Source organism: Hippocampus comes, unplaced genomic scaffold, assembly GCF_001891065.2.
Source record: "Hippocampus comes isolate QL1 unplaced genomic scaffold, H_comes_QL1_v1.1 scaffold50, whole genome shotgun sequence".
NCBI lineage: Eukaryota > Metazoa > Chordata > Actinopteri > Syngnathiformes > Syngnathidae > Hippocampus > Hippocampus comes.
Window position 1 is genome coordinate 595,869 of NW_017805122.1, and position 20,829 is coordinate 616,697.

The 20,829-nt window shown below is 45.6% G+C and overlaps 1 protein-coding gene across 3 annotated transcripts in view; it reads right to left on the reverse strand.

Annotated features, from left to right (window-relative positions):
• The window catches only part of chst11 (carbohydrate (chondroitin 4) sulfotransferase 11), a 48,518-nt gene that overhangs the window by 21,770 nt on the left and 5,919 nt on the right, over positions 1 to 20,829 (reverse strand). Inside the window, exon 1 of one of the 3 annotated variants that reach the window (XM_019866192.1) lies at positions 17,407 to 17,662. The exons of the other annotated variants lie outside the window; for them this stretch is intronic. Within the exon in view, the coding sequence (XP_019721751.1) occupies positions 17,407 to 17,524 (118 nt within the window). The 5' untranslated portion in view covers positions 17,525 to 17,662. Of the gene's footprint in view, positions 1 to 17,406; positions 17,663 to 20,829 lie in introns of those variants that run through there. 3 annotated transcript variants of the gene reach the window in all.

Sequence of the window (20,829 nt, forward strand, 5' to 3'; positions counted from 1 at the left end):
AAATAAAAAAAAAAAAAAAAAAAACGCATGCGGCTTAATACCCAGACGGGTGCCGACTCCCGCTCATAATCGCGGCTCCATTTTCCAGCACAAAGCTTTGTAATAACCCAAATGGTTTGCAATAACTTAATGAGACAGGAGCGCCCCCCCACCACCGTCCCTCCCCCTCGCATTCCAATCCAATCTCACTACATGACAACACAGCTTCAACGACGACATGGGCAGACTCTTTTCCACCGGGAGAGATAAACAACCGAGACTTAACGATGTACTTAGATGAGCAATCTGGATTTTTAAAAAAAAACAAAAGACTTTTTGTTTACTTGTGATTATCTCTGTCCAAATCCCCAACCCGCATTGCACAAAATAGCGTCCGTTTCTCACTTTTAAGTGTCAAGAATCCTTTTTTTTAAAAAAAGAGCCGATGATTGGTCATCCGATGGCCTGGCGACCAGTCCAGGGGGAGAAGCCCACCTCTCACCCAAAGTCTCCTGAGATTGGCGCCAGACCAGGCGGAGGCGCGATCGACCACTCAGCATCTTATTTGACCGACGATCGCCAAATAGTTTACGGGCGGGGAAGCTGGGTAAACGTGATCTCGCTCTGCTTTTACGGCGTATCCTGCGGCGATGTGAATTGTCTCATCAAAGCCTCCCGCGGTGCTCTGGGGCCTCGGAACAGAGTCGAAACCATCCAGCATACGTGAAAAAAACAAATAAAATACTGCACAATAGAAGAGTCAGCATGTTTGAATTTGCATCGCAAAGCTTAACGGTCTCACACGAGGCCAGTTAGAAAAGTTACGAGGATCGCAAAACTAAAACAACACACCTGCTCACGGCGCCTTGAGCATCTGACAGTTCCTCGCCAAGCAGAACGCCGCTATGCTAAAAAAAGGGTCATCCAGGGCAACCCGATCGACTTCATAGTTCCGACCAGAGGCCAAAATATATAATTATGGCTGGGAGGGCAGCACATTGGGCATTAGCGGTTAGCATGTCAAATAGCTGTAAATTCTGACGCTGTGGAAATGGAACAATTAGTCAAATTCAACATCCATGTTAACAAATTCTTAAGGCCAGAAATGACAGCGGTGACGAGTTGTTGACGAAATTGGAACGCCATCCCTCGCCTAATAAGCCGTACGTCAAAACGTTTTGGCGTGGGTGCCGTTTCGAAGTCATGAGTGGGGCCGTGTGTTTCCGCGCTCTCCTTTCGGTCGGCGTCGCCTCCTCGCCCCGTGCGTCTGTTGACACGGCGCCCTCATCGACGTCAGTCAGCGTTGCGCCGACACTCGAGCCTTTCAAGAGGAGCGAGCGAGTGACCCGCGGCGGGTCGAGTGAGAGTGGCGCGGAAAGCCCGAGTCAGCAGAAAAAGACACGGTGTCAACTGTCTAATGACATTCGGACAAAGTGGGAGAGTGTGTTAGCATGTGTGTGTGTGTGTAAGTGAGTCAGCGCCGTACAAGGCTACGAAAGCAGCGGCGGTTCAGACACTCGCTCACGCTTGGCGAGTCACCCGAGCACTGTAGCTACAAATTTTTTTTTTTTTTTTTAAATATGCAAGGGGCAAATCATAATTGAGATAATTCTGCTTATTTTGGGGCGGGAACTGAAATGATAGGGCGGTTTTAAAATTCTAATAAAGTTAGACGGTCCAGGATGAGGAATAATTTTGCTGAGTTTTTAAGCATTGACATTTTAGTTTAATGAAAAAAAATTTTTTTTTTTTTAAAGATTCGCATATGTTGATACGATGAGTGATAGTTTGCTTCGACACATTCCCTTTGTTTCGCCTGGAGTTCAATTATTTGCATTTCTTTTGCCAATTCTTTGTCCCGTGTGAAGTAATTGCACCCAAAGCGGACAAAAGGGCGACTCGAAATAAAAAAAACAAAACAAAACTGTATGAAGTGTGGCTACATGGTCAATTGTGAGCGTGTGACCGAGGATATTTTAAGATGATTTGAAGATAGGATTTAAAACTTCCAAGAAGAAAGGGTTGCATTGAAAACCACGAGAACCCGACATTACACAGTTAAGCGCTCGCTGTGCTATTATAGGAGTATCGTATATATAAAAGAGAGTCATTTTAAGAGCAGCACGTGTGATGGAAACGCGTCTGCGGGAGGCAAACGAAGATAGCTTGTTCGGTTCGCAATCGCAATTGTGACGCGTCAGTATTTGTGTTCTAAACTTATCCGTCCTGTCCTGTCCTGTGGCGGCATGCGGACTGGATTATGATCATTAAATGCAATCTCAGGTTGATTGCGGTTGTGGAAAGAAGGGCCTCCACGAAATTCCACCAAACCAGACGCGGAACACATTTCGGTTAATTGTAATAACTACGTATTGGGTACGATTTTTGTTTTGTTTTCCTGACACAAACTTGTTTGTCTTAAGCTCAAACCTTCTCTAGGGAGTGGCGCGTGATTGCGATAAAAGGGTTTTTGATGAGGTGGGCAGGGGCGGGGGGGGGGGAGGTGGGGGGGGGGGGGTGCGGGGGAGGTTCCGACAAACCTCCAGAGGCGCAGCTGGCCTCGGGGACTAAAATTAGAGGTGGAGAGCGGGGTGGGGAAAAAAAGCGAAAGGGCTTTGCAATTCAGAAGCGAGGAAAAAAAAAAAAAACACGGTCGTAAAAGGGAGACAAGATTGATTTAGATAAACCACAAAGGCAGAGTCCACCGAGATGGTTACAGTATTTTATTTGATTTTTTTTTTTTTTTACCGACAGTCAAGCGGAGGGAGCTTTGAGACGAGCCTCTGCGGACGACTGCAGCGAGGCTTTGAGTTATGGCGCTCCTGATTTAATCCCTCAATCTTTTAGTTTCATGGATCGAGTATCAAAACAGGCACTTTCCTCCCGTCACATGATCCAAATTTCAGTGTGCCGTTTTATTTTGGCTATCACTAAATGCCTTACCTGCACTGTCACCTTGTAAATTTTGGGGGCGTGACAAAGATTTGCACAATATTGTTTCTGTGTCTATAATAACGGGCTCATTATAAGTGTTAGTTTGAGCTTGCACGAGCTTTGTCAGCTTGTAAGCGTCTGTGTGATCAGAGGCCATTTTGTTTTTGACTCCAAAATGTCGCATCAACAAACCTCGAACTAATGCAAAATGCATGAGCTCCTCCGGCGAGAACAAAGTTCTTATTTTAGCACTAAAACATCCGCTTTTAGATCCCAAACAACCTCGTAAAGGCTCGACTGGATGCGAGTCGCTTGAAGATGAATCGGCAGAAGTCAAGCAAGCAAGTTGGGGCGAGAATCGGGCATGGGTGCTTTGAAGCGCGCGCGTTCAACACAAACGCATTGTAATTGGAATAAAAAAAAAAAGAATAAACTGGAGTCATGTCGGACGAGCTGCGTCAATTTCAAGATGAGGATTGTGTCGCGAGCGGCTTCAAAGTGTTTTTTTTTGAATTTGCGCCGTGATTTCCCATCGGGGCGGTGCGGCGTTATTTGTTTCGAATGTAGTTCATCTAAATGTGTGCGGGCGGCGCGCTAAATGATTGATTGTTTTGATTTCATTCTCTGCTCCAGCCGCGAGAAAAAAAAACAAAACAAAAAAAAAAAAAACGACTTGTCAGTGTGGTGACACAAGACGCCGAATTAAGACGCACGGGCAGACGCGTGACCGGCTGCGCACGCTAAATGCTAACGGCAAGTTGTCACCGCGACTTGCTATCGGAACGTAAAAGCAAAAGCGATGCACATCTCTGAATTTTGACAATTTTGTTTTGTATCATTTAAATGGATAAATCTTAGACCAGGGGTGTCAAACTCATTTCACATTGTGGGCCACATACGGACTCGGTAGATGTCAAGTTGGCCGAACCATTAACATTATACCATACTGTGCTATGAATCACCATAATATCATCTCTTTCCTTTGTTTTGGTCTCAAGAAGCATTGATTGGCGCTTTCATATCATTTGCTGCGTTGGGTCTATCTCGGTGACAGACTGAGACTGCTGTTTTCTTCCCCGATCAAAACAATGTTGTCTTCTACTGTGATCAAAAGTGTGCCCCCTAGTGGATAATCCACGAATTGTATATTATTTTGAAATATTCATTCTGTGTCTTTAATGCATTTTTTTTTTCACTTTTAAATTATCCCGCGGGCCGAATCAAACCTCTCGGGGGGCCGGTTCTGGCCAGCAGGCCGTATGTTTGACACCACTGTCTTAGACGGTCTGATGTGGACTAACTGACCAACATTTTCATCCGAGTGTAATTTGTTTCCACTTTTAATTGGGTTTCCCGCTGGATTGAAAGAGTCGAAAAGGCACGGTGCGATTGTGTTTGTTCGTGAACAATGTGACGGAGGAAGGCAATTCTTTTAATAGGTTGTTTATCGTGCAATGCTCCCGTCTCATGCGCATAAGAGCCTATTGTCGACGCCATTATTTCCAATGGAGGCCAGCAGTGGTTTGCGTTTCCACATTTCAGGGAACCAATTAGACTGCACAGAGAACGAAGCCATTACCTTTTTTTTTTTTTAAACTTTACGTTCCCGTTGCCCCTTTCATTACGCTTGGAATTAAGCAGCAGAGCGATCGGCGGTTCGCTTTCTCAGCAGGCGGCGGCTAAAAAAAAGGAACTCGAGTTCAGTATGATGCAACAATGGGAGAATACCGGGCGGCAGAGGAAGATTTTGTGGAAAAAGAGCTGCGTCGAGCCTTTAAGTTCACCGGGCATATCGTAGACTATTTTGGCTTTGTCGTAAAACAAAACGAGGTTACTTAATTTTTTGGGGGGGATTTTTTTGTGTGCCTCGTCATCCTCACAAGTGCATGGCAAAACAAAAGCTGCTTCCATGCGTAAATTAAATGATACGTAAATTGTCTCCGTATCTTTTAATCGGGTCACTGATGACATTTTGTAAATTTGTGAGAACATATACGAGCGCCGACGAGATTTATTTCACCGTTTTCTCCCCCGTCTCGTCGTCTCGCATTCGGAATGCCTTCAGTGCCTGCTGCAGCTCAACGTTTATGCACTGTTAAATTATAGTGCGTCTGTGTTTTTTTTCCAGCGCTTCGAGCCCTCCTAAAATAGACAGCGGTGGAAATTATAGGTCTTGAGCGGCCGCAAGTTAGCGTTTGTGCGCGAGCCTTGTTGACGTGAAGAAACGCAGCCCATTGGCTCTGCCTTTTTGTCTTAACAGTCAGCTGACCACGGCGACTTGGCGGAAATCGATCCGAGACGGCGAACGCGTGTCCCGGTCATCCCGATTTAGTTTGCGAGAGGGCAAATCGGAGGAGCGGACATGGTTGATTGTGGAGCAAGCAGCCGGATACAAGCGGAAATAAGAGTACGCTGGTGTTGGGTTGGCGCTCAACAGCCTGCACAACAATTGGCACTTCTCCGCTACCAAACACACTTTGGCAAACCGAATGGAACCAGTACTGCTTAAAATATAAACGTGTCCACCACAGGCGACACAAGAGGCAACAATGGCAATCGACAGAACACTGATCAGACGGCAGAAATGAAACATGTGCCCCCCCCAGGGAAAGTTTAGCAGGTAATCATCAGTGACAATTGACGCCCGATGAAGAAATAAGTGGGTCATCAGACGCTTCAAAGTGATATGGGGAGGGGCGGGGGGGGCTGTCACTCGCGCCTAGGCTACGCTCCATTTCTCCCACGTTAGAAGTAACGCGCCTTTTAAGCATTCGGAATGCATTGGGAGGCGGAAAAAATTGTTCAGGAAACAGCTCGGCGCACGAGTGCCGCAAACTGGATGGGGCAGCGGGATTTTACTGACACCGAATCGGCGGCCCACACAAGCAACATTTGTGGAAATCTTTCGACGCCAGATTTCGGAATGAGTCAACTTATCTATCTGCGGGTGACAAAATTTACTACGGCCGAGTCATTCCTGCACGAACCCTGACGGAATTACTTTTGCGCATGAGTCATGCTCATAATTTGCGGTTTTTAATGGCATGGGAGAATGTCAGTGAATGTTCTGAGCTCCTGTTCAGTGCCGATTTATAATACTGAATCAGCAGAATTCTTAACTCATTCAGTAGCAGCCAATTCTAGACCAAGTCTGAAAAGACGTTTAAAAACGTCTTTGGGAGTGAATGAGTTTAGGACCAAGTCATAGATTATTATGGCCGTTGTCAGCCACGAAGTCTTTTGGGCCGCACTATTCCTACCAATATAACACCGCCATTGAAGCAGGAGTTCAGAACATTCAGAAATGAAAGAAAAAAAAAATTCAAATGATTTGATGAACTGAATGCCCATCCCCAATCCTTAAACCAGACTCACGCCTCCGCCAGGTTACCAACTGGGCCAGGATGTCTGTTCCCATTGTAGCCCTCACTCGCCATCGCCATGGCAACCCCATCCGATGGGCAAAATGCGCTGATAACAGCCCGAGGAGGAGTAGGAGGAGGAGTGACGTGTTGAAGCTTTGAGCATTCACCCCCCCCCCACACCCCCTCTCCCGTTTTCCCGACTTTCATCATTCTTCCTTTCGCTGCCATTTTCGCGGTAATAAATATTCCCAGAAGCAGGTGAACATCCCGCATGTGCAAAAAAAAAAAAAAAAAAACAGCAAGCAGACAAGGAGACGACAGATGGCCGCTCTCAGATGGAGAATGACGGATGAGCTCCTCTTGGGGCCTGCCTGCCCAAGGTGGCAAAACTAAGAAATGAATGATTACAGGAAAGACTTAATATCCGCTTTAAGACATTTTGCACATCAGAAACACACTTTCTCCCCGCCCCCTCCTCCGGGATATAGACACCAATTGGACAACCAGCCTCGAAATGTGTGCCGGCTGAGAAACCTTTGTCTGCACAGCACATGGTGGAAGCCCGGTAGCAATTGTTTCCGTCACGTTCATCTGTCTCTGGTCAAAAGCGGGGAGGGGTGAGGGGTGGGGGGGGGGACTGTGGAATGAGGGAACAATGTCCTCCTCACGGCACCTGCACGGCATTGAGCAGGCGACGGGCGGCATTCATCATCTCAAGAAGATTAGATTAACGGCGGCAAAAGGGTTGGCCGGTTAAATTATTTAAGACCTACTGCGGCGTGTTAGCAGCATTTGTGACGCGTGGCGGAAAGGGCGCGCGCAGTCGTCGGGTGAGAGGACGGCGCAATGACGATGAAATGCTTTCCATCCAATTTTCGAGCAACTACAAGGAAGCATCAACAGGTAAAGCAGAAGTGCGGTGTCGGCTGGGATAGGCTCCAGCACCCCCCCCCCTCCCCCCGCGACCCTTGTGAGGAGAAGCAGATCTGAAAATGGATGGATGGTTGGCTCATCAGCACAATCCTTGCGTGGAATAACAGGCGGTAGCTGCCGCCCAACTAAATATAATGACTTGGTCGGCCAATTTGTCCATGTGGCCTCGCTGTGCCCCAGTTGTCATGGTAACGATAGTCAGATTGGGCATGTTCCGTGTCATCGACGTGACACGGCGTTCATTTTTGGAGTTTTCATGAAACGCAACATTCCACAGTGATCCATTTTGAAAATATGTCACGCTTGGATTGCGAAATCGACGACCGGCGCGGATCCGGAAGCGCCGTTCGCCCCGTCACGGGTGCGCAGTTTATCGTCGGGTGACTTTGAAGGAGCACGCAACACAATAACGCTCCACAAGTCACAGCCGATGACTGGAGTTCTTTGTGATCGGTGCTTCGGAGCTGTCACATGCGAAGAAAAAAAAAAAGTCAGCTGACGGCAATTTCTTTTTTTTTTTAAACAATGAATATGTTAAGTGTCAACATTAAAAACTCTTTTATTCGACTTTATTCTGGCGTTTAACTTCTGCTGTTTTTTATGTTTAGTTTTCTGTGCTCTGTCATTTTTTTTTTTTTTAATATTGCCTACTCGTGCCTTTTCTTCCTAACGTCAATAAAGTTGGGTTGGATTGTTTTGGATCAGGTATGCAATAATAGAATACACAGAGCATTTAAAAGGATCTATTTTGACATCGTAAACTTATTCGATGAATGATATGAGGACCTAATGACAAGCTCGTCGACCCGTCTCAAAACCCATTTCACTCGAGGGAGGCGTTGCGGCACTATGTTGGTGTGTACCCACGAACTTGCTGAGTCAGTCCTACGAGTTTGCTCGCACGTCTCTTGCCAACGCGTCCGCTCTGACCCCTTTTTGGAGGACGTTGAAGCGTCCAGCCCCGGGACTCGACTGCGGCACGGAATCCGCAGAGGGGATGATGGCGGCGTCCGTCGATCCGCCGGGCAAACCGGACGACCGCGCTGGAAACGACGTCCGGAAAAAAAAAAAAAAAGGAAACCACCGGACAGATGGGCATGAAAGCAACGCTGCGCGGCATGTATAGAAAAAGAGGAAGGGGGGGGGGGGGATTTATGGAAGCAGTTGGGGTTTGAGGACATCTAATCCAAGGAGCGCTAACCACGAGAAGAATTTTCCAAGATTTTTTTAAACGGCGCCATAAAATGTCATTTGTCACATTATGAGATACTTAAAAAGGGAAATATCACATCACACTCGACCGGCTTGTGCAGTGGAATTGGATTATTCAACAAAAACATGTGTGAGCGTAATTTATACCCGATGAAAATGTTTTCAGATTGCCCAGTGCCATAACTCCTAACTATGACGGCATCGTGTCGATTTCGTCGTTCACCCATCCAATTTCGAGACCGCTTTCCCTCAGGCGAGCTGGATTTCCCACCGTTGAGACACACAACGCATTTGCATTCAGAGAACATTTCCCAAGCAAAAGGAATGGAAATGCCATGAAGCCATTCAAGCCGTACATTGTGCATTGGCCACCAGGGTGCAGCAACGTTCAGACCTACAGATGTAAAAGGTGCTCACAATTGCTCGGTAAGTCCTAAGTTGACGGCGCTATGAGCGAATTCCCAAAAATATACAGAATACTACTCGCCTTTGAGTATTATATTGTCTGTCTACATGTGTTGTGGCACCGTTTGTGTTCAAATTCCTGTTGTCTACTAGTAAGATCAATGCAATTTGTAGGCCTTTCGAAGGCCGAGTACATTGTCACATGAACATACAAGAAGTTTTGTTTTCGTACTCGCATCTTAAAGTTTGGCTTGCAAGTCAAAAATAAATAAAATCAAATGCGGAAACATGTCAAAAGTCAGTTCCACTCGCACGCCAAAACAACCGCTGCACCTGCATTCTTTTTCACATGGCCTTGTAAATTACATCGAGTCTTTTTTTTTGGCTCAGAGGATGTCAGATCATGATGAACAGACTTCTCTTGTTCGGAGCAACTTCCCGCACAACTGAAAGTTTCCATGTGACGTTTCAGATTCAATGTTGCAAAAAAAAAAAAAAGTAGGGCATTTGAAACTGAAGGGGAAATTGCGGCGCAGATAAAGCTCATTGCAACACATGCACACACACGGAAAAAAATCAAATAAAATCCTCAGCACGCCACCACCTGCAATCGTGGCATTTATCAGCGCTTGAAGAGTATCTAAGCGCCTATTTAGCTTGTTCTTAATGGGTGTAGCCCATTTTTAGAGAGGCCCGGCGACAAGGTGGAGCGGAAAGTCGGTTCCAGCGCCTCCGTTCCGCCACCCGGTAGCCAGCTACTGGAGTTGGACTGTTCCGCCAGGGCAGACGTTTAATGAGACGTGGCCCTGGCGCTCGTCCTCTTAATTAAAGCCACGATTCACTTCCCTGCCAGCATGCTGTCTACATCTGGCGGCTTGAGGACAGACACTGTCAACACGGCGGCACTTGCGCCGACGCTCTTTGAAAGCGGGAGGTGGAACCCGCCGAGGGCGGAGCACAATTTTTCATCTTCCGTAAATTTGTACGGCCATTTCAAGCTGGGCTTTTAGGGTCAAAATGTCACAATTTAGGGTCAGTTAAGTCACATTTTAAGGTTCAGAATGGAATGAAAGCGTAAAAATAAGTTAGCCACTGTCCCTGGGGAAAGCGTCTGGGTAGGAGATGGGAGATTAGAACTCGCTGCACATGCACGGATTCCACTAACAACATGACTGCGGGACGAAAGGAGCTCCTTTACTGTTACAAACAAAGCGCTTGCGACCTGCAAATATTTTTGCAGAGGTGGCCTTGTCTCACCTGTGCAACTCTTAATGAGGACAGATCCCTGCAGTTTAATGAAGGTTAATTTAGCAAAAGATCATCAGTTGACAGAAGGGATATTTTTCCAAGGGCATATCATCAAGTTCAGTAAAAAAAAAAAAAAAAAATTCATTTCTATGAACGATGTCATGACAAATGTACTTGCTGAGGCGCAAAAGCAAAACAGTCCGCCCGCCACTTTCAAGCTCACTGAACTGAGGGTTGCGTACGTCTCGAGTGGTGACGTTTCGACACCGAGAGCCATTTTCCACAAAATGGAATTCCGAACGGTATGACCTCGAGGGCAAAATGCATTTTGTGGAGCTTCCACTGTATACTAGCCTCTTTCGAAGACATACTGAGCGCGCACACACATACTCAAACACTTTCGCTCATCCTGCCCACCCTCTCCTCCAGAGGTAAACACGACGAACGAGCAACAGAGCCATTCGTCAGTGGCTAAAAATAGCCTGCGGCTCTCCTGCCTGGCTGTTATGAATGCCCTAACGTGGCGAATGGACGACACTCGCAACTCTTTACTTACTTCTCGGCGGCGAGGACCTCACAAGGGAATCGATAGTTATGGACGGGGGCGCGCCATGAGTTTACATAATCATCTCCGACCCCCTGCTCCACCCCCCCCTTTGCTGCTACCGAGACTGCCCACCTAGTGACCGTATGGGACCTTCACCCTCTTTTAGAGTCCCATTTTGACAGATCAGTAATCGGAGCGATCGTCGATTGTCGGAAGTAAATATCCATGACAGCGGATGAGCGGGGAATCGATCGTTTACTCAACACGCAGCATCTTTGTGCATCTTCGCCAGTGGCATCTCGTGTTACAAGGACGGCTGTTATCGCGGTACGAAAAATGCTTCACAGCCTCAGATCAGTAATCGGAGCGATCGTCGATTGTCCGAAGTAAATATCCATGACATCGGATGAGCGGGGAATCGATCGTTTACTCAACACGCAGCATCTTTGTGCATCTTCGCCGGTGGCATCTCGAGTTACAACGACGGCTGTTAACGCGTTACGAAAAACGTTTCATAGCCTTCGTACCGCAGGGGTTTATGATGACCTCATCAAACCGAGTCCAAGAAGTCCGAAGTGGGATATAATTGAGTGCGATCGCAAATCTCTGCCAGAGGAAAGAAATATTGGCACCTTAATTTAACAACTGCGTCTTTTAGTATCCGTCTTAATGACGCGATGCAATCTCGGGAGCTCGTTAAGTTTTCGGCTGTCACAATCGCCCGGTTTGGAAAAGAAATATCGAGTGACGAGTGCGAGTTTCCTGCAGTGATTTCGAGGGGGGAGACGTCCGGCCTTTTGCCCCGGCGCGCGGAGCGAGACACACAAACGCATCATTTATCAGACTTCAAGGCAAGAGTCGCACGCGGGTGCGAGCAGAGAGAGCAAGCTAAGCGCAAATGCGGACCACGAGGACTTAACAACCGCTTGCGAGAAACACTGCCGGCTGAAATGAAGCTGAAAAATAGTTTGGACTCAACTCACCTTTTTTCGATAAAACATTTTGTGAACAGACAGCAAGTGCATCAATCGCAATTAAGGCGCGGTTCGGTCTGTCCACTGTTTGGGGAAAATGTCAGCAACCGCTGCGGAGCAGATTGCACATTGCCGACTCGGCAAGTTGCCATCATTAATGTCACTGCTTCTGATGTACTAAAGACCACCCCCCCCCAAAAAAAACCAACCATCTGGCATTTAATGACTATATTACACAAGATGTCACAAACTAGAGCTTCGAAAAATTTCATATGACATTGTAGATGCTCGTCCTGTTGGTTTGGCCGTTATTCAGACAAAAGGGGCTTTTATTGCGCTTGGTAGATCAGAGGACGCACTTCGCAAATCATAATCATACGATCACTGTTGTCTCGTTTCCATTGAGGTAATTTCGGGGCTCGTTTCATATGGGGGGGGGGGGCGAACATGAAATGAGGGAGGAGCTCGTCTAATATGTTCTTCCTTGATCTTTGATCCTCTGCAGTGATTAGTCATGAACGGGGGATGCCTCCTCACCCTCCCCCGCCATGCCACAATGCTCGACGTGGGATTTAGCGGCGCAGCTGGGCCGGAAAAGCCAAGATCACACAAGCAGGACGTCCGAGACGAAACCCGCTCTTCATATGAAACAATTGCAGGGTTCGTGAGCGGCGTACTGATGCAAACGCACTGATTGCACACACACAAAAATCAAGACAGACTATTCCACTCTAGCTCTGGTCCCAATGCAAGTGGACTGTAACAAGTAAAAGTGAAACAAAACTAGTACTGAGAGCTAATGTACATTCACAGTATGGCGTTTGCAGTTTTTATTTGAATTTTTTTTTTGGAGGGGGGGGGGGCGCTTACTCTACGTTATTGCCTGGAAAAAAGTCAACTGTTCTACGACAAAAATGATCATTTTGGCGCCATATTGCGACATGTCCGGGAAAGAAGCGTCATTTGAGTCAGGCCATAGCCTTGTCTAATATACAAAAAATGTTTTGCCGCCATTTTGTGACATCCACCGGCGATTCAAAAAACATTTTGGGTGGGCATCAATTCCTTGCAGATTACCGTGTCGCCGAAACTGTTTCATGAAAACTGGTTATGAACATTTGTGATATTTAATTGGCACAATTCTTCATTCTGCCAACATTTTCTGGAAAACTATGCCTTTAATACAGCTGATGCAACAAAAAAAAAAGATACAGTGTACATTATAAAATCTCGCAAGTTCTTAAGTGCCATGTTTCTGTGCTTGACTAATCGTGGGAGCGAGTTGGCACTTGTATGCTGTCCACTGTAGTAACCGCTGTCGCTGAAAGGGTTCATCAACGAGACTGAAAAACTTTGCACAGGAAAGAAATTTCAGACATCAGATCAGGATTTTTTTTTCTCCCCCAATGATACAGTTGGTTGTTAGATTGGATAATTGTGAGACCGGTCGTGTCGTCCCATGTTTGACGTTACCTACCCAGGTTGACCCTGGCTGTCAGCTAACAGCTGACGATGCGGCGACGAGGGTGAGGAATTTCGAGTTTCCCGTTGAAATTCCACAGGCGGAACCTTTCATTCTTTCCCATGATGTGCTCATTCTTTGCCTTTCGACCATCGCAGGCTCTGTCAGCGAAACCTCTGAGGGATGTTAAAAAGGGAGCCCGCATATGGCGTGGTTGCGTAAACCAGAACAGATTTGCAGCCTCAGCGCGCGCACAAACACAAACTTCAAAACTATCCCGGAGGCATTTCACAGGGAAACCAAACAAGCGGCGCTCACAGCACACTTCCTTATTAGCCTCCCCCATCCACATACATCATTTCAGTTCTTCGAAGGGTAACAGGTGGAGGCCATGTATCAATCCGCGAAATCGGGGCCCGTTAACAAAATGAACACCGAGTACTTGGGGTACAGCACTGAAAAATTCTCATCATTAAGTGTCTTTTAATCAATCGTCGGTGACTTATTAAATTACGCTCAGGTGATACTACCATGCTTCGTTGCCATTTGGTAGCATCGTGGTGCCAACAAACTATGGACGAAGTGAGTTGAGTAGCTTCATTTGGACAAAAACAGTCCTTTGCTGCCATCTTGTGGCTTCTCCGGCGTCTTTTAGCATCTAATTGCAAACCCTTCTGGCTGAGGGTCGCAATTATGTGTGGATTTCTGCTATTTGTGGCAAGTCTTCATCCACCTTGAATAGATAGGGTTTGATTTATAAAGTATTTTTTGTTTTTGTTTTTTTTACCGCAAGGAGTCCACCACAGCCCTCAGAACTTATAACTGTCGGTGTGGCTTTTGTGAAATCACTTTGATACATTTTAGCACAAGTTCCGACAATATTTGTGTGGGGGCATTTTCGATAAAAGCCGCGTGACTTGACGCTTTTAATCAAACGCAACTAAGACAACTGTTTGGTTTTAATCGAGCACAGCCTTGAAAAAGAAACAACTTTGAGCTGTTACAAACTTGGAATGGAATGAGAGGGAAAAAAACCCTAATTATTAGGAAACAGTAAACATGAATGAGTCCTTTGTAAATCCAGATACTGCTCTGAAAAAAGGATTTTTGAATACACTCAATATGTGTTGGTGACGATTAGCAAAAGGCATAATAATTGATTGGAATCAAAGTAGACTATGCCCACAGTAGCGCGAGTGTGGAAGTTGACTGCAAACAGCAGATGTGCATGTGATTCAGTCTTGCTGACTAACCGTGAGCATCCAAGACTTGCACTCTGGTTCAAATCCTCTGGGCGGCAATTACTCGTCAGACCACACTCGGATTAAAACCAAGGTTTTCCACCAGACTGAAAATAATGACTTAATTGCGCATTCACTGATCAGTAATTCACCCTCAATTAATGTGAATTTCTAACTACAAAAGTTCCCGTAACGGTATAAAATATTTATTTGGATTACTGTGTTTGGTTTAAACAATATGTCATGAACTCGGGAGGGCTCACAATGCGGAGGCGCAGGGTTCGATTCCGGCTCCCGCCTTCCTGTGTGGAGCCCGCATGTTCTCCCCATGGCCGCGTGGGTTTTCTCCGGGTACTCCGGTTTCCACCCGCATTCCAAAAACACGCATGGGAGGCTGATTAGACACTTTAAATGGTCCCTTGGTGTGATTGTGAGCGCGGAGGGACGGCGCCATGTGCGAATCCACTCCGTCTTCTTCTGTCACTTTCAACAAGGGGTCGCAACTCGCGGCGAGTCCCTGGTAGGGAGGTTGAGTTTACACTGGGAGGCCAGGCAGCATTGCCAGCCCTCTTAAACATGCCTCAACCATGGCGACGCCGGCCCGGGAACGTTATCTGACAAACAACAATGGTGCCGCGTCTGTGCCTCAAGTATCCCAAGTGCCGCGGGGGCATTGGAAAAAGAATGTAAACTAACCAAACAAATCCATCTCAAGGCAACTGACTGAATATAAGATAAAGGATTAGAACTTTTAAGTAAGGCGATATAATGGAAATGGCTTTTTTTAAATCACTTAAATACAAATAGTTGGGTCTCTAAAGGGCTCGCCCAACCACTAAGTGTGAAATTAAACAACCTAGTACATATTTTGTGAGTCGCCTTTGGTGGTCCATTAAGCCCCAAGTGTTGCTTGGTGGATTTTTTTTTCAATTTTTTTTTTGCTTTGTGCTGCAATTTGCATTATAGGCGAGCCACAAATAAAAACATAAAAAGTGGTTCAAGTTGTTGCTAGTTGTTAAAAAAAAAAAAAAAAAGCACTTTTTCCAATCCCGCTTAATGAAAGGCATACTCTGCATTTACATGAAAGGACCACCCACCCAAAACCGAGTTACCAGACTGTAACAAATGGAGGTTAAGTGTCCTGTAATCTTTATCCTTTGCTTATTTTGACGGAAGAATGTCGGAGAAGTTTCATGAAAAACACCTGGGAATTGGTTTAACTTATGAAAAAAAAAAAATCCATACCCCAAATCCTTCTTTAAAACTGCTCCCCTTTGGTCACAGCATCCTGAAACGCAGAAGCCTGTCATTAAAATAAAACTCCGTGACCTCTACGCACGTGGAAGGAGAGCATGATGCAACGCCCAAGGAGAACCCGAGAGGAAGATCCGATCCCCAAAAAGGTGATCAAATATTCCCAAAACACTGCACTGACTGACGAGCAATATCTGTTGGCAAAGGTAGCGTTTATAAGCTCAATTCATTTACATTGATTCAGCGCCAATGCACGACAAGCGTTACCTCAAGGCACTCTTGATATGGATCAGATCCAGCACCACGCTGCTCACATATTAAACAGAACCGGCAGAACACCACATGAGAGAGCGCTTCGGGAAAGAAGGGGCGGGGGGGAGAGAAACCCTCCCTTCTATGGAAGAAAATCTCAACAGAACCAAGAGTCAGTGTGAGGTGGTCATTTGACTACATTTCCTTGAATGACTACAGGGAAAATTATTCACAGGCAGACAACTTCATTCATTCATTCCACAATCGGGCAACTGGTTTGAACTGCTTTTGGATGACAGACACAGGCAACAATCCCCAACACAGTCTGAATGCTAAAATAATTATAACGAAAGAACTTATACCCATCCACTTCTAGACGGCTTGACCTCATTCAGGTCTTGGGTAACTGGAGTCTATCTCAGCCGGACAAAGAGTGGGGTTGAGGGGTTCTTGAGTGGGTTTTGCTTCCTCCCACATTCCAAAAAAAAAAAAAGAATATTAAGAATCAAATTGGTGTGAATGTTTGTCTAAATTTGCCCTGCGATTGGCTGGCGACCACCACAGGGTGTTCCCAAAGGCAACTGGGATAGGCTCCGGCTCTCCCACAACCCGAGTGAAAAGAACGAGAGAAAATGGATGGGGGAACAAGTGCCCTTGAAACCCACAAACTCACACCTTCGTGGCTTGAAGTTTCTAAAAATCAAACAATGAGAATGACGTGTATTGCTTCAAAACCGCGTTACTTTGCCGATAGCTTAATGCCAACACACAATTTAAAAAAATGCCACAGACGAGTAAAGGAAACTATATTCACAGGCATATATTCGTTATCCTCTGTGAGAAATGACTCATGCGACTGGAGCTCAGTTGTGACGTCTTCGTGTCACACCGTCAAATCAAAGTGCAGTCTGTGTTTATTACACTGCCCCCTGGTGGTTAAGGTGCGCACACTACAAGGAGGTCCACTGAACTATAATCATGATTCACATTCTATTGAATACGTTAATACAGAATGTTTTTATTAAGTACAACATTATCAGTACTTATTTTTCCTCACTTCAAATGCACGTTAGAACATTTTGGTTGGTGTTTTTTGGGGGAGGGCCACTCATTCATTTCATCGGTGGAAGATGAATTGGGAAGGGAGGGTTTTAAATAACGAGCGTGCACGGGGAACAAATTAAAGGCGCAAGTCAAGGCACCGCTGTTTCCCACAAGCTAAAGTGAAAGAGCAGCTGCTTTTGTTTCACGTTGCCTTCACGGACATGGACAGCGCGTGTTTCCCAGCTTGGGTCGCCCCCTGTCAAGCGTGCGCCCTTTTACGCATCACTTCACGGAACCGGGGCGTCTGATTTCTTTCACGCCTTTTGCCGCACAATGCCACCGCTTCGACCGGCGAAAGCACGCCGGCATATCTTCAAAAGACCAAACGGATCAATGTGGAGGCGGATCGATTCGAACAGAGCGCTCCAGCGTAGAGGCGCCTGCTTCGGCATCAAGTCGTATCGATTATGCGGCTGGTGCAAACAAATTGATAGGGTGGCTTAACACACACACACGCGCGAGCATTGGGAAGAAGAGAAGAGACAATGGGTCCTACCTGGTTGGAACATACTTTGGAAATAAAAGATGACCAGTATAAAGGATCCCAAACAAGTGGCGAGTACCATCCGGCATATTTTGCTCATCCTCATGAGTTCGCTTAAAGTCTGTTTCATGGCCGAGGAAGGCGAGAATAAAGAGACGGGGTGAAGGTTCCGCTCGCTCGAACCTTCCCGATTGGGCTCTGACGGTACTGATGAGGAGTCAGGAGGACCGTCCGCCGGTCTTGGAGCTAAACGCAACCTACGCGGAACGTACCATTGCTGGGCGGCGTGCGGGGGGGAGGAGGAGCTGCTTGGCGAAAGGTGGACTCCCGACGCCGAGGAAATGAGCGCGCCCAGATGTGCATTTCTATCTTTGTCGATTTACTCATTTTTGACCATTTAGGAACGTATTTAATTGCTAGACAAGATTGTTCTTTTTTTTTTTTTCAGATATCCAGTATTTTTACATTGTCTCTTACTTGCTTCACCAAATGGAACAGACTCCTGACTGATATCATTGCTAACAACTGTCCATTATTAAAATAGCGACAAAAAAAAGTCATCAAATCAAGAAAAAGAGCAGCTTCCGTTGGATTTCGTTCAGCTACATTATTTTAATCTAACTCATTGGATTAATACAGTACCCAATTTACATATAATCATAAAGTACTTCGGTTTACTAAAGTATACATATCCAAGTAGCTTATATGTGGTATAATATAGTAGTGGTCAAATCCTACAAAGTGAATTCTTGTTATTCACATGGGTTAGAGGGCCCGATGCAAATAGCAAAACGAATAAATAGATTTTTAAATGTGCAACTCATGGAAGCCATTGAACCATTTAAAAAAATATGTACGTATACACAGTTTCAACCCCAAACACACCACAATCTAATCTATGATCTCCAAATACTTTAATATCATTTTGAACACATCAGCAGAAGTGCCCATGTAACCCATAAAAATACTAGTTACTACTTTCCTTTTAGCCATTTTATTTCCTTTTGGACTCTGGGGATAAATGACTGGATAGGAGCCTAGCAATACCACAAAGAGCGAAAATCTGCAATTGACGCCCACCCAAAAAGGTTTATAGTTGCCTCTATTACACAAGATGGCGACAAAACTGGGTTTTTTTTTTTTTTTTTTTTTTTATTAGACACGGCAAAGAGCTGACGATATGAAGCTCGGCCCCTCGCTTCAACAGAGGTCCTCGTCCCCAAAATGCCATAGCAGAAGGCCAAAGCAAAATTGTTAAATTAGACATGGCCTGAGCACAACACAGCGAAGTACACTCATAAAGTACACTTGACCAAATTACTGAGACTCGAGTCAGGTTTTAACCAACTCCTGCGTGGGTGCAATACATAACACCAGCACTCCAAGCTAGAACCACAATAATGAAGTCAGAAGGTCATGCTATTTTTTTTTTTTTTTTTTTTTTTTTAATCAGACGTTAAAACAATGCAAGACGACATGCAGAGACAATTATTCCAATTCAGGCCACGGTTTACTGTATGCCGTCTGGCATTACTGCTCATTGTGGTAGTATAAGCACCAGTGACAGAAATAGCGAGAGGCAGCAGACAATGACAACCCACACACATTTTTCTTCACTTCACCCCCCACCCTCCCCCCTCCTATGTTGCTCTTGTCTAAACACCCTCAGCTTTAACTCGATTTCCATTGGCACAAACAACTACAGTGCCACCAAGTGGCAAAGTCCCCAGGCAGTGATGAATACGATCGCTATTCGGAATCTTTAAATCTTTACGGATGGCGGCGGTTATATTGTAATCAGATTATCCTTCGGTGGCATTCTCATGATGAAAAAAAAAAAAAAAAAACACACACACACACAGGCAGGAAATGTGGTGCAATCGCTTACGTACACAAGCCAACGTCGACATGGGAAATGCCACAAAGGTGGTCTTGCAGATCGCATCAGCCTTGTATTGATAAACACTGCCGCAAAGGCACGAAATGGATGAGAAGCTAAGCGTCGCTCCGGCCGAATTTAAATGAGGCCCTTGTGTGTGCGGCCCACCAATGTTACGAATGCATTCGTACGAGCTTGAGGTGGCCACGGGAAAACATTCAGGGTCTTCTTTTAAGAAATACATGCACTCAAGTTGGAGCGGAAACACGACGGGAGTGGAAAAGCAAACAGCACCTAAGGAATGCTGGCCGAAGGGCCCGGTAAAGAACAGACAAGGACCTATGAGATGAGGGGCATTTACAGGTTTCGATTTAGAGTCCACAATCGCCGTTTAATTCATTACATGGAATTAAGTTCCGAAAACTCCCCCCGGGGCTCGTAATGTGGTGCTAATGGCCTGAGCTGAATTTTATTCTCTTGTAGCCTTGTAAATGTCAACTGGACCTTGAAGATGTGTTAGATGGTTGAGCCCAGCCTCACGCTGAGAGGTCAAAAGTACCTCAGCGAGTCATCGGTGTACATTCAGAAAATTAGATAAAAGTGACCCCCCCCCCGCCCCCAGAAAAAAAAAAAAAGGGATGAAATCTATTTCACTAAGTGGAGTTTAAACCTCCATCAAGATTGTACATATTCAGACACCCACTCTTGCACATGGCAATATTTGTCATTGCAATAATAACAATAAAAGAATGCTTAGAATTATATCAACTCCTCTTAGTGTACAAAGGTACAAGATAAGTGATGGAAGCATTATCTGGTTGGATGTAGAAGGGGCATGTGTTTATTTTATTTTATTAACCAATGCTAATTTATGAGCCGATACACGGAAACAATGAGTGCCTACGCGCAAAGAAAGCAAATAGGTGAGTTTTGCATGCAAGGAAAAAAAAAAAACAGGATAGGTTCCACAATATCAGCAAATAGCCGAAGTCAAACTGCATTTGTATATTACTTTATGTACTTATCTATCAATCCTGCAAACTAACTAAGAAAAGGACGGAGGCAAGTAGGCGAAGGTTAAAAAAAAAACGTAACAAAAACATGATTGATATGAGCAATGGCAGCACAGTCCCCGCGAGGTTGTTTATCACGTGAAGACATCCGTAGACAGTCAAGGTCACCCGTGAACAGCACGCATCACGCCAGCCATTACTGGTTACCCCGGCAACCGTGATTGATGGGGCCCAACCTCAGCACTTTCCCATACAGTATGCATTGGGGTCAATGAGGGGCATAGGGGGAGCAAAAAAGTCCCGGCCTGCATTAAAATAGTGAGAATCCAACTTGACTTTGATAACATTTGGAGTCACTCAATAAAAGATCCAGTGACCTTTGTTTGAACTCTCACTGAATGCCTTATTAATTACATTTTCAACAAGGTCCTGACTCTTTCAATGTAACGGGGGATTAGCAGGCGCACAGTTACTCTTGGGTGACATTTAAAAAAATAAATACAGATAAATCTTGAATAATTCAACACCCGGACTGGGAAACTC